Source organism: Eptesicus fuscus, chromosome 7 (assembly GCF_027574615.1).
Source record: "Eptesicus fuscus isolate TK198812 chromosome 7, DD_ASM_mEF_20220401, whole genome shotgun sequence".
Classification (NCBI taxonomy): Eukaryota; Metazoa; Chordata; class Mammalia; order Chiroptera; family Vespertilionidae; genus Eptesicus; species Eptesicus fuscus.
In genome coordinates this window covers 101,676,770-101,695,514 of record NC_072479.1, presented here as the reverse complement: position 1 = coordinate 101,695,514, position 18,745 = coordinate 101,676,770, and the positions used below count along the sequence as shown (strand labels likewise).

The following is an 18,745-nucleotide window of genomic DNA, read 5'->3' as shown; positions in this document are numbered from 1 at the left end:
CTCTAGTATTTAATAAAGTTAAATAATTAAATAACTAAGAAAATTCTGCCAGGCTGGCTTGACTCTGGTTGAGCATCGACCTATGAACCAGGAGGTCAGGGTTTGATTCCTGGTCAGGACACATGCCCTGATTTCAGGCTCGATCCCCAGTGTGGGGCATGCAGGAGGCAGCCAATCAATGATTCTCTCTCATCATTGATTTTTCTATCTCTCCCTCTCCTTTCCTCTCTGAAATCAATACAAAAATATTTTTAAAAAGAAAATTTTGCCCTGGCCGGTTTGCCTCATTGGTTAGAGCATCAGCCATGGAAGGAAGGGTCTCGGGTTCAATTCCCAATCAAGGGCATGTACCTCGCTTGCAGGTTCCCCAGCCCCAGCAGGGGCACAGGCAGGAAGCAGCCAATCAATGTGTTTCTCTCACATCAATTTTCCTCTCTCTTTTTCTCTCTCTCTCTCCCTCATCTCTCCCTTCCACTCTCTCTCTAAAGATCAATGGAGCCCGGCTGGTGTGGCTCAACAGTTGACCGTTGACCCAGGAACTAAGAAGTCACTAGTTGGATTCCTGGTCAGGGCACATGGCCCGGGTTTGCGGGCTCTATCCACGGTAGGGGTGCATGCAGGAGGCAGCTGATGGGTGATGTTCCTCTCTCACTGATGCTTCTATCTCTCTATCCTACTCCCTTCCTCTCTCTAAAATCAATTTTAAAAAATTTAAAAAAAGATCAATGGAAAAAATATCCTCGAGTGAGGATAAAAAAAAGAAAGAAATCCTTCCAGGATTCTCTTTGCCTGACTGCCAAAGACATAATTGATTTTTGCCTCTGCTTTTTCCAGCTTTTATAACATTTTCTCACTGCATTTCCCACCAGGTGAACATCAGATGGAGCTACTTGACTATGTAGCAGCAAAATTCCATGAAGAAGCTGGCATCTTCAAGCTGTTGGTACAAGCTTTTAAATATTGCTCATTCACAGAGCTATTTAGTATATTATGTTTCTTTTATTGATTCTGATTCATATTAACTTCTTCCTTTCCAAATGCATATTTATTTTTACATGAATTCTGTGCAGATCATTGATTCGATAATGGCACTTTTTCGAGTGGATTTCAGTGGTCGTGGGGAGTTGGCTGAACGACAACAAAAATTGGCCCAGATGTTATCACGACTACAAAAAATCTCAGAAGGTAGATTTTAATAAATAGCACTATCAGAATAGCATCTGTGACTGTTTCCTGAGTAGACTTTGCAGAGAAGCTCAGAATAATGTCAGGAGGCAATACATTTTCTAAAATTAAAATTACTTTCATGAGAATACCACTCTTTAAAAAAATATTTATTCTAATACAATAAGGTACCTAAGTAATAATAACTTTGACTCAATTTATGTAATTAAAGAAAAATAGGAATATAATTTTGTTTATAAAATAAGCTACAAAATTCCTAACTTCTGAAATCTAAGCAAAGAACTTCTTATATTTACTTTGCCATTATCTTAGTTTCTTAATTTTATTTCTTGATGCAGAATATAATGTGGCTGTGTTTGTGACCAATCAAATGACTGCTGATCCAGGAGCAACTATGACGTAAGCCCCAATATTCCACTTTTGTATTTCACAAAGGTTAATAACAGAGGATTAAAGTGTAGAATAGAAAACAATTCCAATATAATCAGTTCTGATGTGGTCACAGATATATCACAAATCTCTTTATTGCACAGTTCATATCTATACTAATAAAAGGGTAATATGCTAATTAGACCAGATCGACCGGACTTCTTCCAGATGTCCTTCCGGATAAAGCAAGGGCCCGGCCCAGGGGAAGCCTCCCCGGAGGCAGGGAAGCCGCCCGTGGTCACAGTCCCGGATGCCTGCGGCCCCGGCCGGAGGCAGGGAAGCCACCCTTGGTCCCTGGTGCCTGCCCGGGCGAAGCCAATCGGGTGCCTGCGGCCAACCCAGGCAAAGCTGGCCCAGGTCCCAGGTGCCTGCAGCCAGCCAGAGGGAAGGAAGCCCACATCCCGGTTGCCTTTGGCCAGCCAGAGGAGGGAAGCCTGAGTCCCAGGTGTGGGGGCCAAGACAGAGGCGGTTAGGGGCAATCAGGCAGGCAGGCAGGCAGAGACAGTTAGGGGCAATCAGGCAGGCAGGCGAGCAGTTAGAAGCCAGCGGTCCCGAATTGTGAGAGGGATCTCCGACGGCCAGTTTAGGCCCAATCCCGCAGGGGTCGGAAATCCCCTGAGGGGTCCCGGATTGCAAGAGGGTGCAGGCTGGGCTGAGGAACCCCCCATGCACGAATTTAGTGCGCTGAGCCTCTAGTCTATATGTATAAAAGCCTAAGTGACTGTCCAACCAGTAGCTATGATGCACAATGACCACCAGGGGGCAGACACTCAATGCAGGAGCTGCCGAGCTGCAGTGACTTGGCAGCTGTGGTTCTCAGGTGATGCACCCGGAACCAGAGAGGAGGGAGCCCAATTCCAGAGTGTGTCCAAGTACCACCCTTTCACAACCCAGGACCCATTGGGGGATGTCAGAGAGCTGGCTTTGGCCCAATCCTCACAGGCCAGGCCAAGGGACCACACCTGCCAGAGGGACCCCGGTCACTCCGTAGATGCCCTTCAAGCCTCGGCCCCACTCCAAGTGCGGCCGGCTGGGGAGGGACCGAGGAAGGTTGGCTCCAGGGCATATCCAGCCAGTCTCACCCAGTCTCCACCCCCACTGGCCACCTTCTAATTAATTTACTTTCAATGTGCACGAATCCATGCACCGGGCCTCTAGTTACTTTATAATTGCAAATATCACTTATTTGTTATCCAGAACCTATTTTTCTCTAGTTCTTTATAAAATAAAGCAATAGTTTAACTATTTTCAGAGATACTTTGGGCTCTGCTTTTGTCTAGGACTAAAAGAATATTAAAGGATAAGAAGAAAAAATCCCAGGGAAATTAAAATATATTCCAGATATATGAATGACTTCTATAGAACTAATAAACTGTTAGCTTTAAAAAAAAAGGGGGGGGGGCAGGCATTATAGGATGTATGTATGTATGTATGTATGTATGTATGTATGTATGTATGTATAAGAGTTCCTATGAGAGAAGTCTACTGTTTAAAGAAGCAATTCAGTCCATATTAGGCATATGCAAATTTGTTGAAATATTTAAACATGTAATTCACCAATTGATGGCTCTGTTTGAAAGATGGCCATGAAGGGAAAGGCAAGCAGAGATAAAAGAAGGTAATGAAAAGAGAAAATTTGAAGAAAGTTTAGTTGCTACCATAAAAAAATTCTGAAGATTATATATCTTTTTTTTTTAATATATTTTATTGATTTTTCACAGAGAGGAAGAGAGAGGGATAGACAGTCAGAAACATCAATGATAGAGAAACATCAATCAGCTGCCTCCTGCACAACCCCCACTGGGGATGTGCCCGCAACCAAGGTACACGCCCTTGACCGGAATCGAACCTGGGACCCTCCAGTCCGCAGGCCGACGCTCTATCCACTGAGCCAAACCGGTTTCGGCTGAAGATTATATATCTTAATAAGCAATCAAAATAATCCTGAATCCATAATATTGCTTTTAAAGATCTTTTCATCAACTTTTTATTTAGAAAAAATTTTTATCAGAGAAAAGTTGTAAGACAAGTATAATAAATACACATATATCTTTCACCTAGACTCATCAAATTGTTAACATTTTGCCACATGTTTTTTCTCTTGTGTGTGCACACCCTCATATCATATGTGTGTGTGTGTATTTTTTGGTGAACCATTTGAGGGTCTTTTTTCCATGAATCATTGAGAATTATTTGTAGACATCATGACACTTCACCATGTAATGCTTCAGCATAGCTCTTCTAAGAACAAGAACATTTTCATACATAACTACAATATAATTATTACACTCAGGAAATTTAACATTGGCATACTTGTGTTATCTAATATACACTTTTATTCAAGTGTCTCCAATTGTGACAATAATTTCCTTTATAGTTGTTGGGATTTTTTTGTTTTGTTTTAGATTTAAGAGCAATGGAGGATTGTACTTTGATAATTGTCATATCTCTTTAGTCTCCTTTAATCAAAACAGCTCCTCAACCTTTGTTAGACTTTTATGACACTGACATTTTTTAAGAGCACAGGCGAACTGTTTTTCAGAATGTCCCTCAAATTTCGATTGATTTTTCCTCATTATTTAAAGTGTTAAACACTTTTGGCAAGAAAATTATAGGACAGTTTGTCCCATTATTAGTGGTGTTAAGTTTGATCATGTGATTAAGATGGTGTTCACAAAATTTCTACATTGTAAAAGACATTTTCCCCTTTGTAATCAACAAGTAATTTGTGAGGTTATACTTTGAGACCTTGTTCTATGATAAGCTTTCACCCATTGATTTCAACATCCGTTGAAGATTTTCGCTTCCATCAATTATTACTATGATGGTTGCAAAACATAGTGATATCACTTGAAAATTGAGTCAGTATATCAGAGAGTAGCAGATAAATGGGTCATTGACATATATTATTTTTTATTATTAACTGCAGTCACTGCTGTCTATTCCATTCCCCAAACTTCTAATTATAAAATAAATGTAATGGAGATTGACATATATATTAGATGATCTTTGATATGCTAGTGTAGATTCTGCAAATTGTACTGAAATGAATGTGTCTCTCATTAGACATTTTCTAAATTAACTCTAAGAGTATTGCTGCACCTTCTGCAGTTTGATATAGCTCTCATTTTTCAATACTCTTTTATGAGTATTTTCTACTTAATCACAGGAGATTCCAATGTGAAAAGACTACACAAATGATATTAAGCAAGTTAAAATATTGAGAAGAGGGAAATTAATCATTTAATTCATTCAATAAATATTTATTGAAAATGTATATCAAGATTATGGAAATTCACTAGTGAACAAAAAAGACTGTGCCTTGCCTTCATTAAAAAAAAAGACAACTAAATGATGTCCCTTTAACTCAAAATTTTAGTCTTGGTAGGGCACCCATTGTCATTAGTCATTGAGTTGTGAAGGCAGTCTTCTCTGTTTTATAGGGTATCTTTATACATAGGACATAAAATACTTCACAAACAGAATAATTTTAAACTGAAGAGAAATGGAAGATTTTTCAGGCTTGCTTTAAAAAGAGAAAATGACTCATTGGCTCAGTGGGTTGCATTCAAATAAAACAGTTCAAGTTAAAGAGCAATGTTCTTTCTTCAGATGTGGGGAGGGAACAATGAAGAGGCCAACACTGTCTATCTGGAGTTAGAAGGCAAAGGAAATCAGTGGGAATTAGGTCACAGGTAGGGTTCTTTTTCTTATATTTGTAGAAAGTTTCCAAAAGAATAAAACCATTTTGGATTGACTCCAGTAAGACAATGACAGGAGAAATAGAGAGGTGACAAAAAGGAAATAATTGAAGGAGTTGGAGCAGAGAGGAGATTTATAATGAAAGTAGAGGTCCGATGCACGAAATTCGTGCACTCGGTGTGGGGGCGGGGGATCCCTCATCCCGGCCTGTGCCCTCTCGCAGTCCAGGAGCCCTCGGGGGATGTCTGACTGACGGCTTAGGGGGCCTAAGCCATCAGTCGGACATCCTTAGTGCTGCCACGGAGGCAGGAGAGGCTCATGCTACTGCGGAGGCAGGAGAGGCTCCCACCCCGCAGCCACTGTTGCACTTGCCAGCTGTGAGCCTGGCTTCTAGCTGAGTGGTGCTCCCCCTGTGGGAGCGTACTGACCACCAGGGGGCAGCTCCTGTGTTGAGCGTCTGCCCCCTGGTGATCAGTGTGTGTCATAGCGACCGGTCATTCTGCTGTTCAGTCGATTTGCATATTAGCCTTTTATTATATAAAGGCTGAGCTAGGTAAAGAGCCAGAGAAGGTAACAGAAGCTAGTACTTTTGCTAGCTTTGAAACATCTGCTTTGAAACATCATCTCCTCCACCTAGCTGAGTTGTAAGGAAATAAGGCTCTCCATAATTAGTATATTCTAAAGTATTTTAAATTATAACAATACAAATTAAATGCATGTCTTCATATAAGGCACATAAATTACCACACTAAATGAAAAAAAAGTTTTAAACTAAAGGATTCCAAATGCTATTAGAAAACCTCCCATAAAGAAAATACCTTTTTTTCTCAGTGTTGAGGAACTCCAAGCTACAGCTTGCCTGGAGCCTGTCAGAGAAATATCACTATAATTAGGATGAGTCCCCAAGTACGCTGACAATAATTGAGGCTTATATCCCATGCATTATACTTGATGGCACATTGTATTAAAAAGAAACAAAATTATAGAGGCAAGGAGCTACCGTGTGATACAGCAGAGCAATAGCTCCTAGACAAGGCTTACAGATACAGATTTTAAAGCTAGAATGATCCAATTGATGAAGGTCTAGATGTAAAAAGTCAGAATATCCTATATAATAAAAGACTAATATGCAAATTGACTGAACGGCAGAACAACCAGTCACTATGAGGCACACTGACCACCAGGGGGCAGATGCTCAACGCAGGAGCTGCCCCCCCTGGTGGTCAGTGCGCTCCAGCCAGAAGCTGGGCTCACAGCTGGCAGCTGGCAAGTGCAGCGGCAGTGGTGGGAGCCTCTCCCGCCTCTGTGGCAGTGCTAAGGAGCAGCAAGCTGAGTGATAAGGAGCAGTGAACAGGCGGGCAGTGAGGAGCAAGGGGTCCCAGACTGTGAGAGGGCGCAGGCCGGGCTGAGGGGACCCCCCTCCCCAGTGCAGGAATTTTGTGCACCGGGCCTCTAGTCAGGCTATAAAACTCCTCACCAGGGTAAATAATAAGATGAGGGATGAATAAGACCATGAAATCGCCTACTTCATTTGTGTATTTGTCTTGCTAAAACAAAAAGTCATCTTAAGACATTTGCAGTCTCATAAATATGAAGTCAGTTTATTCTCTAGGGATGTCTCCTACTGATTTAACATCATTAGCATAAATTAAGAGGCAATATAGTTAGAGAAAAATATTAAACCAGGGTTACTAGCACGGTGACCTTGTCATTTGAACTTACATTCTTCTCCATCAAAATTAAGAGAATTTATATTTATTGATTGCTTACCATGTGCCAGGTCTTTCATGCATTATCTTATGTAATTCACTCAGCCTCCTTGGGCCTTCCTGTTCTTTTTTTTTTTTTTTTAATATATTTTATTGATTTTTTACAGAGAGGGAGAGGGATAGAGAGTTAGAAACATCGAAGGGAGAGAAACATCAATCAGCTGCCTCCTGCACACCCCCCACTGGGGATGTGCCCGCAACCAAGGTACATGCCCTTGACCGGAATCGAACCTGGGACCCTTGAGTCCGCAGGCAGATGCTCTATCCACTGAGCTAAACCGGTTTCGGCCTTCCTGTTCTTTTTGTGAAGGTATTCCCAGTATGTTGCTCCATCCTTCAAAAATTCTAGAATTCCATCTCAAAGTGTAGAAAAAAATGTAGAGTTTTCTGCATACTTTGGGAGGAAACAAAAGGGATGAATTACTTAACAAAACTTGTTAAACATATTCCTTTTTTTAAACCATCTCTTCTCTTTCTCCAAAATTCTTCTCTTCTGGCAATATTCTTTTCTCACTATCTTCCCCTAACCTCAAAGCATCTTCCTTATTCTTGAGCATGCTCACCCCGTCTTTTTCTCCTCATTGGACCCCTTCTTAGAAATTCCATCTATAAGCTTACCCCTTAGCAGGTAAAAAAACAACACGGCTATCAGTTGTCCCTGAAGCTTGCCTTTGCCCAGGCCCCTCAAGGTCACCACTCCAACAAGTATTTCAGATAGATATTATTATTCCTAATTTACAAAGGAGGAAACAGAGGCTCAGAGTATTTAGTACTTAATCACACAATTAAAAAACAGAGCCAGCCCGGCCGTGTGGCTTAGTGGTTGAGCATCAACCTATGAACCAGGAGGTCATGGGTTTGATTCCCGGTCTGGGTACATGCCTGGGTTGTGGGCTTAATCCCTGGTGTGGGGCATGCAGGAGGCAGCTGAGCAATGATTCTCTCTCATCATTGATATTTCTGTCTCTCTCTCCCTCTCCCTTCCTCTCTGAAATAAATAAAAATTATTTAAAAACAAAAACAGAACCAGGATTTTAATCCTTGTATCTTTGACTTCAAAGTTATGCTCTTTTAGCCTCACTGTCATGATTAAGTACATTCCACTCCCAGAAAGATATTATCTGCCCTACCATCACCATGACCTATGCTTCATGACCCCATCACCCAAATTTGAGGTTGGGAGGTCAGGTTGTTCTGGGTTTTACCCTCAATGATATGATATGATATAGGCTGTATTCTGTTCAACCAGAGGGGGATAAATAATCTTTCTTGGGCCCTCTTTATTTCTAATATCCAACCCCATCTCTTCCTCTTTATCACCACATCCTCCTAACCCCTGAGCAAAGGAGGAAAGAAGTGGAAAAGAAAATACAAAAGAAGGGGAAATAAGAGAATATGTTAAAGGAGGGATGTGGGTGTTTTTCTTAAGCTGTTTTTACTTGGTCAGAAATAGAAGTAAATTAAAGCACTCTAAAAGAACGTGGAATGCTATCTTGTACTTTACCTCAAGATTTGGTTCAAAGAAAGTTCAAAGAAACTTTAAGAAGGTTTTCTTGGTCTGTATGTTTTATCTGAATTGTTTAGTTAAATAATAATAATTATCATTTGTTGAGTATCTCTTATGTGCCAAGATTACTGTAAGGGTAGAGCTAATTGGCACAGTTCCTGGCATGTAGTAGGCTCCCAATGAGTTATACTAAATATATCTTGAATCCTCACAACAGCCCTAAGAAATAAGGTCTTTTTGTTCTCATTTTACAGTTAAAGAAATAAGATTCATAAAGGTAAGAAGCCCAAGGTAACATAGATAAGGTGTTTGCTTCAGGTTTAAGAAAGCAGGTAGTAATAATTATAGTCACTGGGTTAATGCCTTACCTAAATAATTTATTTTATTTTCACCACTACCCTCCTAGTTAGGCACAGTTATTATCCCCCATTTAAAATGAAGAAACACACTTAGAATGGTTAAACAATTTTTCCTGAGGTCATGTATCTGGCTGATAAGCCAAAATTTGAAACCAAGTCTAACCCCAAGTTCATATACCATACAGTACATCAGGGCTGTATATGATGGAAAAGGTTGGCATGCTGTCATTTGAGAGGCTTTTCAGGAATATTCCTATTACCCTAGTCAATTGACCAGAATTCAAGGGCCTCAACCTTGCAGGTAGAGATTTGATTCAGTCAGCCTGCTAAGAACAAGTCCATCTCTCAGGGGCAGACCCACATTAATCAAGCTCATGAGACTCAAAGACCAGAGGGCCAGTTTACTGATATTGAAAAATGTAACTACATTTGAGGTTCTTTTGACCAGTGCATTCTCTCTGTAGGTTGACCTCTATAGGAATCCAAATTTTAACCCAAAGTTACTTACTAAATATGGAATCCAAGCAAAGGGAAATAACTAGATGAGATAGAATAGTATGGACTGCCGCATAGTAAGGATTCAATAAATCTTGGTTGTTATTATTATTTTTTAAATATATTTTTATTGACTTCAGAGATGAAGAGAGAGGGAGAGGGAGATATAAATATCAGTGATGAGAGAGAATCATTGATCAGCTGCCTCCTGCACGCCCCACATTGGGGATCGAGCCTGCAACCCAGCCATGTGCCCTGACCGGAAATCGAACTGTGACCTCCTGGTTCATAGGTCGAATCTCAACCACTGAGCCATGCCGGCCAGGCTGTTATTATTATAAACTAAAGGCTCAGTGCAAAAAATTTGTGCACTCTGTGTAGGGTCCCTCAGCCTGGCCTGCGCCCTCTTGCAGTCCAGGAGTCCTCAGGGGATGTCCAACTGACAACCTAGCCATCAGTCAGACATCCTTAGCACTGCCTTGGAGGCAGGAGAGGCTCCTGCCACCGCCCCTGCGCTCACCAGCCATGAGTTTGGCTCAGGGCTTCTGGCTGAGCGGTGCTCCCCCTGTGGGAGCACACTGACCACCAGGGGGCAGCTCCTGCATTGAGAGTCTGCCCTTTGGTGGTCAGTGCTTGTCATAGCGACCCATCATTCTGCTGTTTGGTCAATTTGCATATTAGCCTTTTATTATATAGGATTATTATATAGGATACCTATCTATACCTATGAATCTCCTAAACATATATGCAAACTTTTATATATGTACATATGTACATTTTTCTGGGAGAGAGTCTATATCTTTTATTAAATTATCAACATGTTAGTGACCTATAAAAAGGTTAAGAGCCATGAATTTGGCCCCAAATTCTACAAAGAACCTTGAATACCTTGATGGAACAAGTAAAATTTGAATTGGCTTAACATTCTCCCAGAGCTAAGGCTGTTTTGCTATCTTGCAATCTATTTGATTAAATATAACCACTTAGTTTATGTCTCATTTTAAGTACTTTTTTCTCCCCATATCTTTCCTATATATTTTTTTTAGTACTTTTCCAAATCCTATCATTTATTTCCCTATTTAGTTCATTCAAAATCATCTCCCTTTGGAGATGACATTCTTCTTAACATTCAGGCTCTTCACCTAGAACAATCTATCTATATAATAAAAGCCTAAGCTACTGTTTCGGCAGAAGGACCAGTCACTATGATACACACTAACACCAGGGGGCAGATGCTCAACACAGGAGCTGCCCCTACAGGGGGAGCGCCACTCAGCCAGAAGCCAGGCTCATGGCTGGCGAGCACAGCAATGGTGGCGGGAACCTCTCCCGCCTCTGCGGCAGCGCTAAGGAGCAGCGAGCAGGCAAGCGGTAAGGAGTGAGGGGTCCCGGACTGCAAGAGGGCACAAGCAGGGCTGAGGGCCCCCCCCCCTTCCAGTGCACAAATTTTGTGCACTGTGCCTCTAGTATATATATAACCCTAAGCGACTGGTTGACCGTTTGACTAGTCGCTATGATGCGCACTGACCACCAGGGGGCATACGCTTAATGCAGGAGCTGCCCCCTGGTGGTCAGTGTGCTCCCACAGTGGGAGCACTGCTCAGCTGACCAATGGGCCAGACGCCAGGTTCACTGCTGGCTAGTGCATCTGTGGTGGTGCAAGCCTCTCCCGGCTCCGCAGCAGCGCCACCAAGTGGTGGCAGCAGGCACAGAGGGGCCGGATTGAGTGGGAGCAGCACCGCACCTGGCTGGGGCTCGGGCTCCTCCCTGGCTGCCTGCTGCTTTGAGCACTACTACATCCCTCAGGGAATGTCAGACTGCCGGTTTTGGCTGCAGGGATCGGGTTGAAACCAGTAGTCCAACATCCCCCGAGGAGTCCCGATTGCGAGAAGGCGCAGGCCAGGCTGAGGGACCCCACTGGTGCACATTCGTGCACCGGGCCTCTAGTCAAGAATAAGCAGTAATACCAATTCTCTTTTGTGCATAGGGCACTACATTGGAAATAGCAAACACTAATTTGCTAAGAAAACACCATGGCTATCCATGCAGAAGCTCCAGTTTCCTACTCTTCTTTAGATTATCTGTACAGGGTTTGGGAGAGGATTACTTCAATTAGGGAGAAATTCTATCTCCTTTTACATTTGCCTTCTGTCAGAACATCCTTTAAATTTTTTCTTGAATTATAGCTCCTTCAAAGATCTATCACAAATCTACATCCAAAAGTATCTAGACTAAGGAGACCCAAATTATTTTATTTTCTGTATTCATTCCAGAATGAATATTTATTGAGTGCCTTCTATGTTATAGGCACTTTTCTAAGCACCAGAGTTACAAAGATTTATAATATAGCGGGGAGTGAGACCCATGAATTAAAAATTGCAGTGTGGTGGGCAATTCTTTCCAGGAGTAAGCTCACGCTTCCCCTCCCTCTTCTTCCCCCACAGACATGCATCTCCTAAACTTTTAAGAGACCCCAGGAGGCTTGCAACCAAGGGCAGCAATGGGCAGCAGCAGTTCATCCCAGACAAAGCCCCTGAACCTGTCCCCAAGGCCTCCATTTCTGACTTCTTAGTGAGCCAAAGCAGAGCAGCCCAGGCTTATTGCCCACTGGCCCCAGTGTTAACATGAAAACATTCAAATCTGTAAAAAAAATTTTGTGGGTTTATTTGAGCCAAACTGTTGACCATCGCCAGGAAGCAGAACCTCAACGGATTGAGATAATGCTCCTGAGAATGGTGGTTTACATTTGTATTTATACATTGCAATCTAAGGTAGGGACATAGGTGAGTTACATGAAATCCTTTGGTGATAGACGAGAGCGGCGGGAGAAAGCAAAGGGCGGGGGGGGGGGGGGGGGGCCCTGGGATTTGGATAAAAAGTAAAATATAGACACATACTTAGGTGGGTGCAGGAACAATTAACATGATAATGAAGGAATTTGTAGGACAGCCTGGCACTCAGGCCCATTAGGTTGTGCCCCAAGGAGTCCAGAAAAGGGAAGTTACAAGTTACCCAGACATTTCAAAGGATATGTTATTATAGATGCAAAAAGACAGATAGGCTCAGCTAAGGTAAAGGTTGACCTTGTCAGTGAAGATAGCGGCCTAGGACGTAACTACCTACCATCACTGCTTTTAGTTCAAGTTTCATTTCAGACCATCCTGTGTGGTGACTTTAGGTCTCTGAGTTTGCAAGACCGCCATGCAGGCCTCCCTGAGCTGTCAGGTCAGCACGTGGCCCCTTTGGTCCACACCAGCTTTAATAAACATCCTCTAAAATTAAAAAAAAAAAAATTGCAATGTAATGTGCTTTATTTTTATTTTATTACAAAAAGTGGGAGAGAAGGCACCCCATTTCCAAAATATAATTTTAAAAATACACACACAAAACCTACCGACACCCACGCAGTAAACACCTGGACACTGGTTCAGAATGCTGCTTCTGATGGCCAAGTGTCAATAGTGGCCAGATTTGGTTTCCGCTGGGTAAGGCCTAGGGACTGACTGCTATGGTAGTTTTCAGACCCAAAGTGACTGCAAAAAATAAAAACATATACATCTTTAAAGAAGCATGCAGCACCTCTTCCATGGTTTGTGCCTTTATACAAATTTTGGCCTTTGCAAAAACAAAAGGGTTGGCGGGGGGGCGGGGAGTTAACCAATTCCTTTAGGGAGAGCGGCTCAAGATAAAATAAAGCAGAGGTGAGATTTGGCGGTGAGTACACGGGCCGGAGGAAGAGCGGCCTTTTCAATCCTCCTGGAGGTGAACGCTGCCCCTCACGTTTTCTTCAAAACATAACAAAATTGGAAAGGGAACAAAAGGAAAGTAGCCCCCAAGTAAAATCGGCCACAATGAATTTGAGCTTTTTGCAGTGGAAGTCGCACCCAAAAATAGGACCCGATCTGAGGGGAAAGGGTGGCGGCCGAGAGGTCAGGTGGAGGAATGGTGAACCGCGGCCACACAATGGAATTAATGAGATTAACCAGGGCAATTAGGGCCCGGCCAGCGGCGGGGTGGCTGAATGGAAAAGATTAGGTTAATTTCATTAATTTGCAATCCACAATCTCTGTTCAGGCCCCCTGCCCCCCTCCCCTTGGCACCTCCGCCCCTCGCCCCTTATAAAGTCCCCAACCCCCCCAAAGGAACAGAAAGAGCCGAATCTGGTTCTTTTTGTCATCTGCATATCACCAGGAACTAAATCCAGGTTGACGTCGACTCAGTATCCTAATATGCTTTAATAGAGGACTGTAGCCATGGCCAGAGTGGCTAGGTTCCACGGGTGCAGGGTGCAGGAGCAACCAATTGTGTCTCTCTCACTTCAACGTTTCTCTATGTGTGTCTTTCCCTCTCCCTTACACTCTGTCTAGAAATCAAAATCAATGGAAAAAATACCTTTGGGAGAGGATAAATAAGTAAATTAATTTTTTAAAATAGAGAAATGTATACAGTAGTTTGAGAGCACAGAGGAGGCAGGTTCTACTCTGTTTCAGGGTTATCAGGAAAGACTCATAAGAAGAATGACAATGGAAAAGAGACTTTCATTTCAGAGGGAATCCTGTGTGCAAAGGCATCCATGTGTAAGAGGAGTTGCTGAAATAAGAAAAAAGAAAAGTTTGAGAGGGAGGGAGGAAGAATGACTACCACTGCAAATACGTATGTAGGTGGCAGATAGAAAGAAAGTGGAGTTGAGGGAGCTTCTTCCTGAAAGCACTAATTTTCTTTGTGAAGAAGCAGGCGGTGTTGTCAAAGATGAGGGAACAAGAATACAGAAGGGGACTTAAGGAAACTACTGAAGTTTTGGAAAAGGGGAGGTGAAGCTAACTGCTCATATAGAATTACTAGTCAGTATTGAGAGACCACCTGTAACATAGCTGTTAAAACTTCTCTCAGCCCATTTAGCTAACTCTGACTATCCTTTCTTGTCTGCCCTTGATAGACTCTTCTAACTGTTCTACCTTCTGTGGCAGCATCAATTTTTCTACAGTCCAAGGTTCTTGATATTCTTGATAACTTCTATATCTGAGATTATTCTCACTGCAAATTCATAACCTGTACAACATTGAAGGCTTCTAACTACAGTTAATACATAGACGGATGTTTTCCATCTGCTCTCATTTACATCATAGCATCATGAAGGAGCATTGGATGTTCTTATTCATTAGACTTGAATAGTAGTTGGCACATAGTAGGCTGTTAATAAATATTTCTAATAAATGAGTGCATGAATAAAGAAATAAAGTGTATTTTGCTAAGAAAAATTGCTTAACCCCAAGAGTTATCCTAAGATAGTAATGTTTTATTTGTGTGTGTGTTTTTTTTTTCTATTTAAAAAAATCAAACAAAACAAGAAGCCTGACCTGGATGACTCCAAACCCTACCTCACTCCAAAGTTAATGAACTCTGCTTGTTCATTTTTTTAAAATATGCTTTTATTGTTTTTTAGAGGGAAAAGGATAGAGAGATAAAAACATCAGTGAGAGAGGAACATCATCAATTGGCAGCCTCCTGCACACACTCCTACTGGGGATCGAACCCACAACCTGGGCATGTGCCCTGATCAGGAATTAAACCACGACCTCTATGGTTTCTGGGTCAAAGCTCAACCACTGAGCCACACTAACTGGGCCAAACCTCTGCTTGTTCATAACAGACACCTACTCCATCCACTGCCATCCTCCACAGAAAAGTTACTGTGAAATTGCAGGTTTTACTCTATATAGTTCATATATTGTAACCTGAAAAGGTATTTTTAATTCAGTTTTCAGGCAGACCCCAAAAAACCCATTGGGGGACACATTCTGGCTCATGCATCAACAACAAGAATAAGCTTGCGAAAGGGAAGAGGAGAACTAAGAATTGCCAAGATTTATGACAGGTAAATATTTCCCTTTTCTTAATCAGATTCTTGTACATATGGTATTAAATGAAGTTGTCTCTCTTGAGAGGCTGTAATTATACCATTGGAAGATACTACATTGTTTGAATTTCCTTCTCAAAAATTATTCAATTAATTGGAAAGGCCTTACTGTGTACTAGGTTCTAGGGATTTAGGGATTCTATTGACAGACTTGGTCCCTGACCTTCCAAAGCTTACAGTGAAGCTAGATAATGAAATAATTCCAACTGAAGTGTGGTTAAGTGCAGGAAAAGTACAAGATATGACAGGAATATGTTCTCCTTTCTGCCAGGTTTCTTTTCAAGTTTCAGTTTAAATATCACTTCCCCTGACGCTTGCAGTCTAGGCTATACCCTATATTATGCCTTATATTCTTTCACAGTACTTTATTTATTTAAGGATTATAAACAGCCCTGGCCAGTGTTTCTTAGTGGTTAGAGCACCGGCCCACGCACTGAAGTGTCACCAGTTCAATTCCCGGTCAAGGGGCAGGTATCTGGGTTGCAGGCTCAATCCGGACTGGTCAGGGCATGTATAGAAGGCAACAATCGATGTATCTCTCTCACATCAATGATTATTCCGATTTCTGCCTCAAAAGCCCTTCAAATGTTACCTATAAAGTCTTTCCTAATTAACCTACCTAGCATAATGTCTCCTTTCTTTAGAGTTCTATAACATATAAACTGACTTTATGAAACAGCTTATTTGTCATATGTCATAGCTCACCTTTTAGACTTCTTGAGAATAAGGACTCTGTCTTATTTTTGTAAAATCTATAAGGTCTAGTACATGCTAAAGTAGGGTTTTCAAAAAGTTAAAAATGTGACTTTCTTGCAAATGAATATAAAATGAATGTGTCAAAGATTTTATTCAATTCTGTAATTAATGAGGAAATCACCAATTCAAAGGATATTTTGAGACAGGGATTTATGTAGTCAGTCAAAAGAATGCTGAAATAAATTGGCTAGTAAATGCAAAATTGGTTACTATCCTACCAACAATAAATTATATTTTATTTTTTTGTTGTTAATCCTCACCTGAGGATATTTTTCCATTGATTATTTTAGAGAGACAGAGAAACATTGATGTGAGAGAGACATATCGATTGGTTGCCTCCTGCACACACACCCACCAGGGCTGGGGGAACCTGCAAACATGGTATGTGACCTTGATGGGAACCAAACTCAGGACTCTTCAGTCTGGGGACCAATACTCTATCCACTGAGCCAAACTGACTAGGGCTAAATTATAATATTTTAAGTTGTCTTTTTGGCCCTGGCCAGGTAGCTCGGTTAATTGGAGCATTGTCCAGATACACCAAGGTTGTGGGTTCGATTTCCGGTCAGGGCATGTATAAGAATCAACCAATGAATGCATCCATAAGCAGAATAACAAATATTTCTCTCTTTCCCTTTCACCCACCCTCCCTCCCTTCCTTCCTCTCTTTCTCTAAAAAAAATTAAAAATTAAAAAATAAACCTCACTTGCCTTGCTCAGTGGTTGAAGATTGACCTATGAACCAGGAGGTCAAGGTTTGATCCCCAGTGTGGGGCATGCTGGAGGCAGCCAATGAATGACTCTCTCTCATCATTGATGTTTCTCTCTCTCCCTCTCCCTTCCTCTCTGAAATCAATAAAAAATATATACTTTAAGAAATAAGGTAAATCAATAAATGAAGTTCTCTTTTCTACTGGAGGGAAATCAGTTGCTTCTCTACATAATGAAATTCATTTCCAGTGCTATAGACTGCAATAATCTGCATTGCTCTCAGACAGGAATCATCTGCATTGCTATTAGTGTTCTACAAATTAACTCTTCCCTACAGAGTTGTAGAATAAAAAAGTAAAATTTAAAGAATGTACAATGACTCATGTACAAATATAAAATATCAAAGTTTATTCAACTCATTAATGCAGTAACTAGTAAAATTTTATAACTAGATCAAAAGAAAAAGCAAATTACCTCCCCTCAGCCACCCGCTGACCATGGGGAGAGGGGCGAGCCGTGGGCTGGCTCCTGCCTCACCTGGAGCTGTGGGGAGGGAGAAGCCATTTGCAGAATAAAGTCACCCAGAGTCTCTGAGAAAAAAAAAAAAAAAAGAAAGAAAAAGCAAATTACCACACATATGCAGTCAAATAAAGAACGCTGAAATGAATTATAAATGGATAAGAACTGGGTTACAGTATCCACAGGACAATAATCAATTACATGCATCCTCAAAATTGACATTTCTGTGGACAAGAACAATTCGTATAACTCATAGTTTTCTCAAACTTACAGAGCTGTAAAATAGCTCAAAGACCATGCAAAGCACAGTTCTCATAGAATTGGATAACCTGGAAAGATGTGCTAGCCAACCTGTTTTTTCCACTGAAGTTACTCAGTAGTCTTTTTGTTCATTTCAGTCTTCAGTTTTCCCCCACTTTGGCCTAGTCAATAAAAGGTGCATACCCCTTTAGATCAGGTAAGCCCCTCAGGGACTGCTACACAATGCCTGACAGCACACTGAAAGAATATTCGTTATCCTTTTTGCCTATTTCTAAGTTTGGGGTAATTTTTCTTGACATTCAGAAGCTTACATATAGAAGTTGTTCAGGGACATTTGAGATCTTGCTTCCAAGCATGCCCTCAGTTTGGCTCAAACTTCCATAAGATTTAGAGAAAAAAAATAAGTTGCTCAATAAATGTTTGAGGGTTTATACTTGTAAACTCTGTAGTCCACATTTAGCTGTACCAACTCTGAGATGTCTCTGGAAAAATCATACTGAAAGGAGTATGATGTCTGTGACAAGAATATAGTATTTATAGAAATAGAGCTTTTTATAAACTTGTTCCCTTGCATTTTGTTAGCCCTGAGATGCCTGAAAATGAAGCCACCTTCGCAATAACTGCTGGAGGAATTGGGGATGCCAAGGAGTAGGTGGTGAATTGATGCAAATTGCTTCATAGTCCTTATTAGGAGATGAAGAAATAGAAAAGCAGTCTCACATTTCAGACCTTGATGTAAGAATTTGTTTTTTCAACATGTTACTAAAGGAAAGTTGGCAAGAGATTTAAAGCTTACTTTTATCTAAAAATGTAAAAAGTTCTTGATTTATAACTTTACATTGTATGTCAATTCATGAATATATATGAATGAATAAACCTATCAAAATAGTTGGGGCCCTAGCTGGTTTTGCTCAGTGGTTAGAGCATCAGCCCATGTACCTCAGTTGCAGGCTCAATCTTCAGCACCATACCCCAGCCTGATCCCCAGCCCAGTAGGAGCACTTGTGGGAGGCAGTCAATCGCTGTTTCTCTCTCCCTCTCTTTCTCCTCCATTTCCCTTCCACTCTATCTAAAAGCAATAGAAAAATATTCTCTGGTGAAGATTAAAAAAATAATAATAAAAACTAGTTGTGGA

At 41.3% G+C, this 18,745-nt stretch overlaps 1 protein-coding gene across 2 annotated transcripts in view; it reads left to right on the top strand.

Annotated features, from left to right (window-relative positions):
* Positions 1–18,273, top strand: part of DMC1 (DNA meiotic recombinase 1) — a 31,006-nt gene extending 12,733 nt beyond the window's left edge. For both annotated transcript variants that reach the window (XM_008144620.3, XM_008144619.3), the window contains 5 exons: positions 870–943; positions 1,071–1,185; positions 1,524–1,584; positions 15,205–15,321; positions 18,193–18,273. In XM_008144620.3, the coding sequence (XP_008142842.1) occupies positions 870–943; positions 1,071–1,185; positions 1,524–1,584; positions 15,205–15,321; positions 18,193–18,262 (437 nt within the window). In that variant the 3' untranslated portion in view covers positions 18,263–18,273. The remainder of the gene's footprint in view (positions 1–869; positions 944–1,070; positions 1,186–1,523; positions 1,585–15,204; positions 15,322–18,192) is intronic.
* Positions 18,274–18,745: the final 472 nt, after the last annotated feature.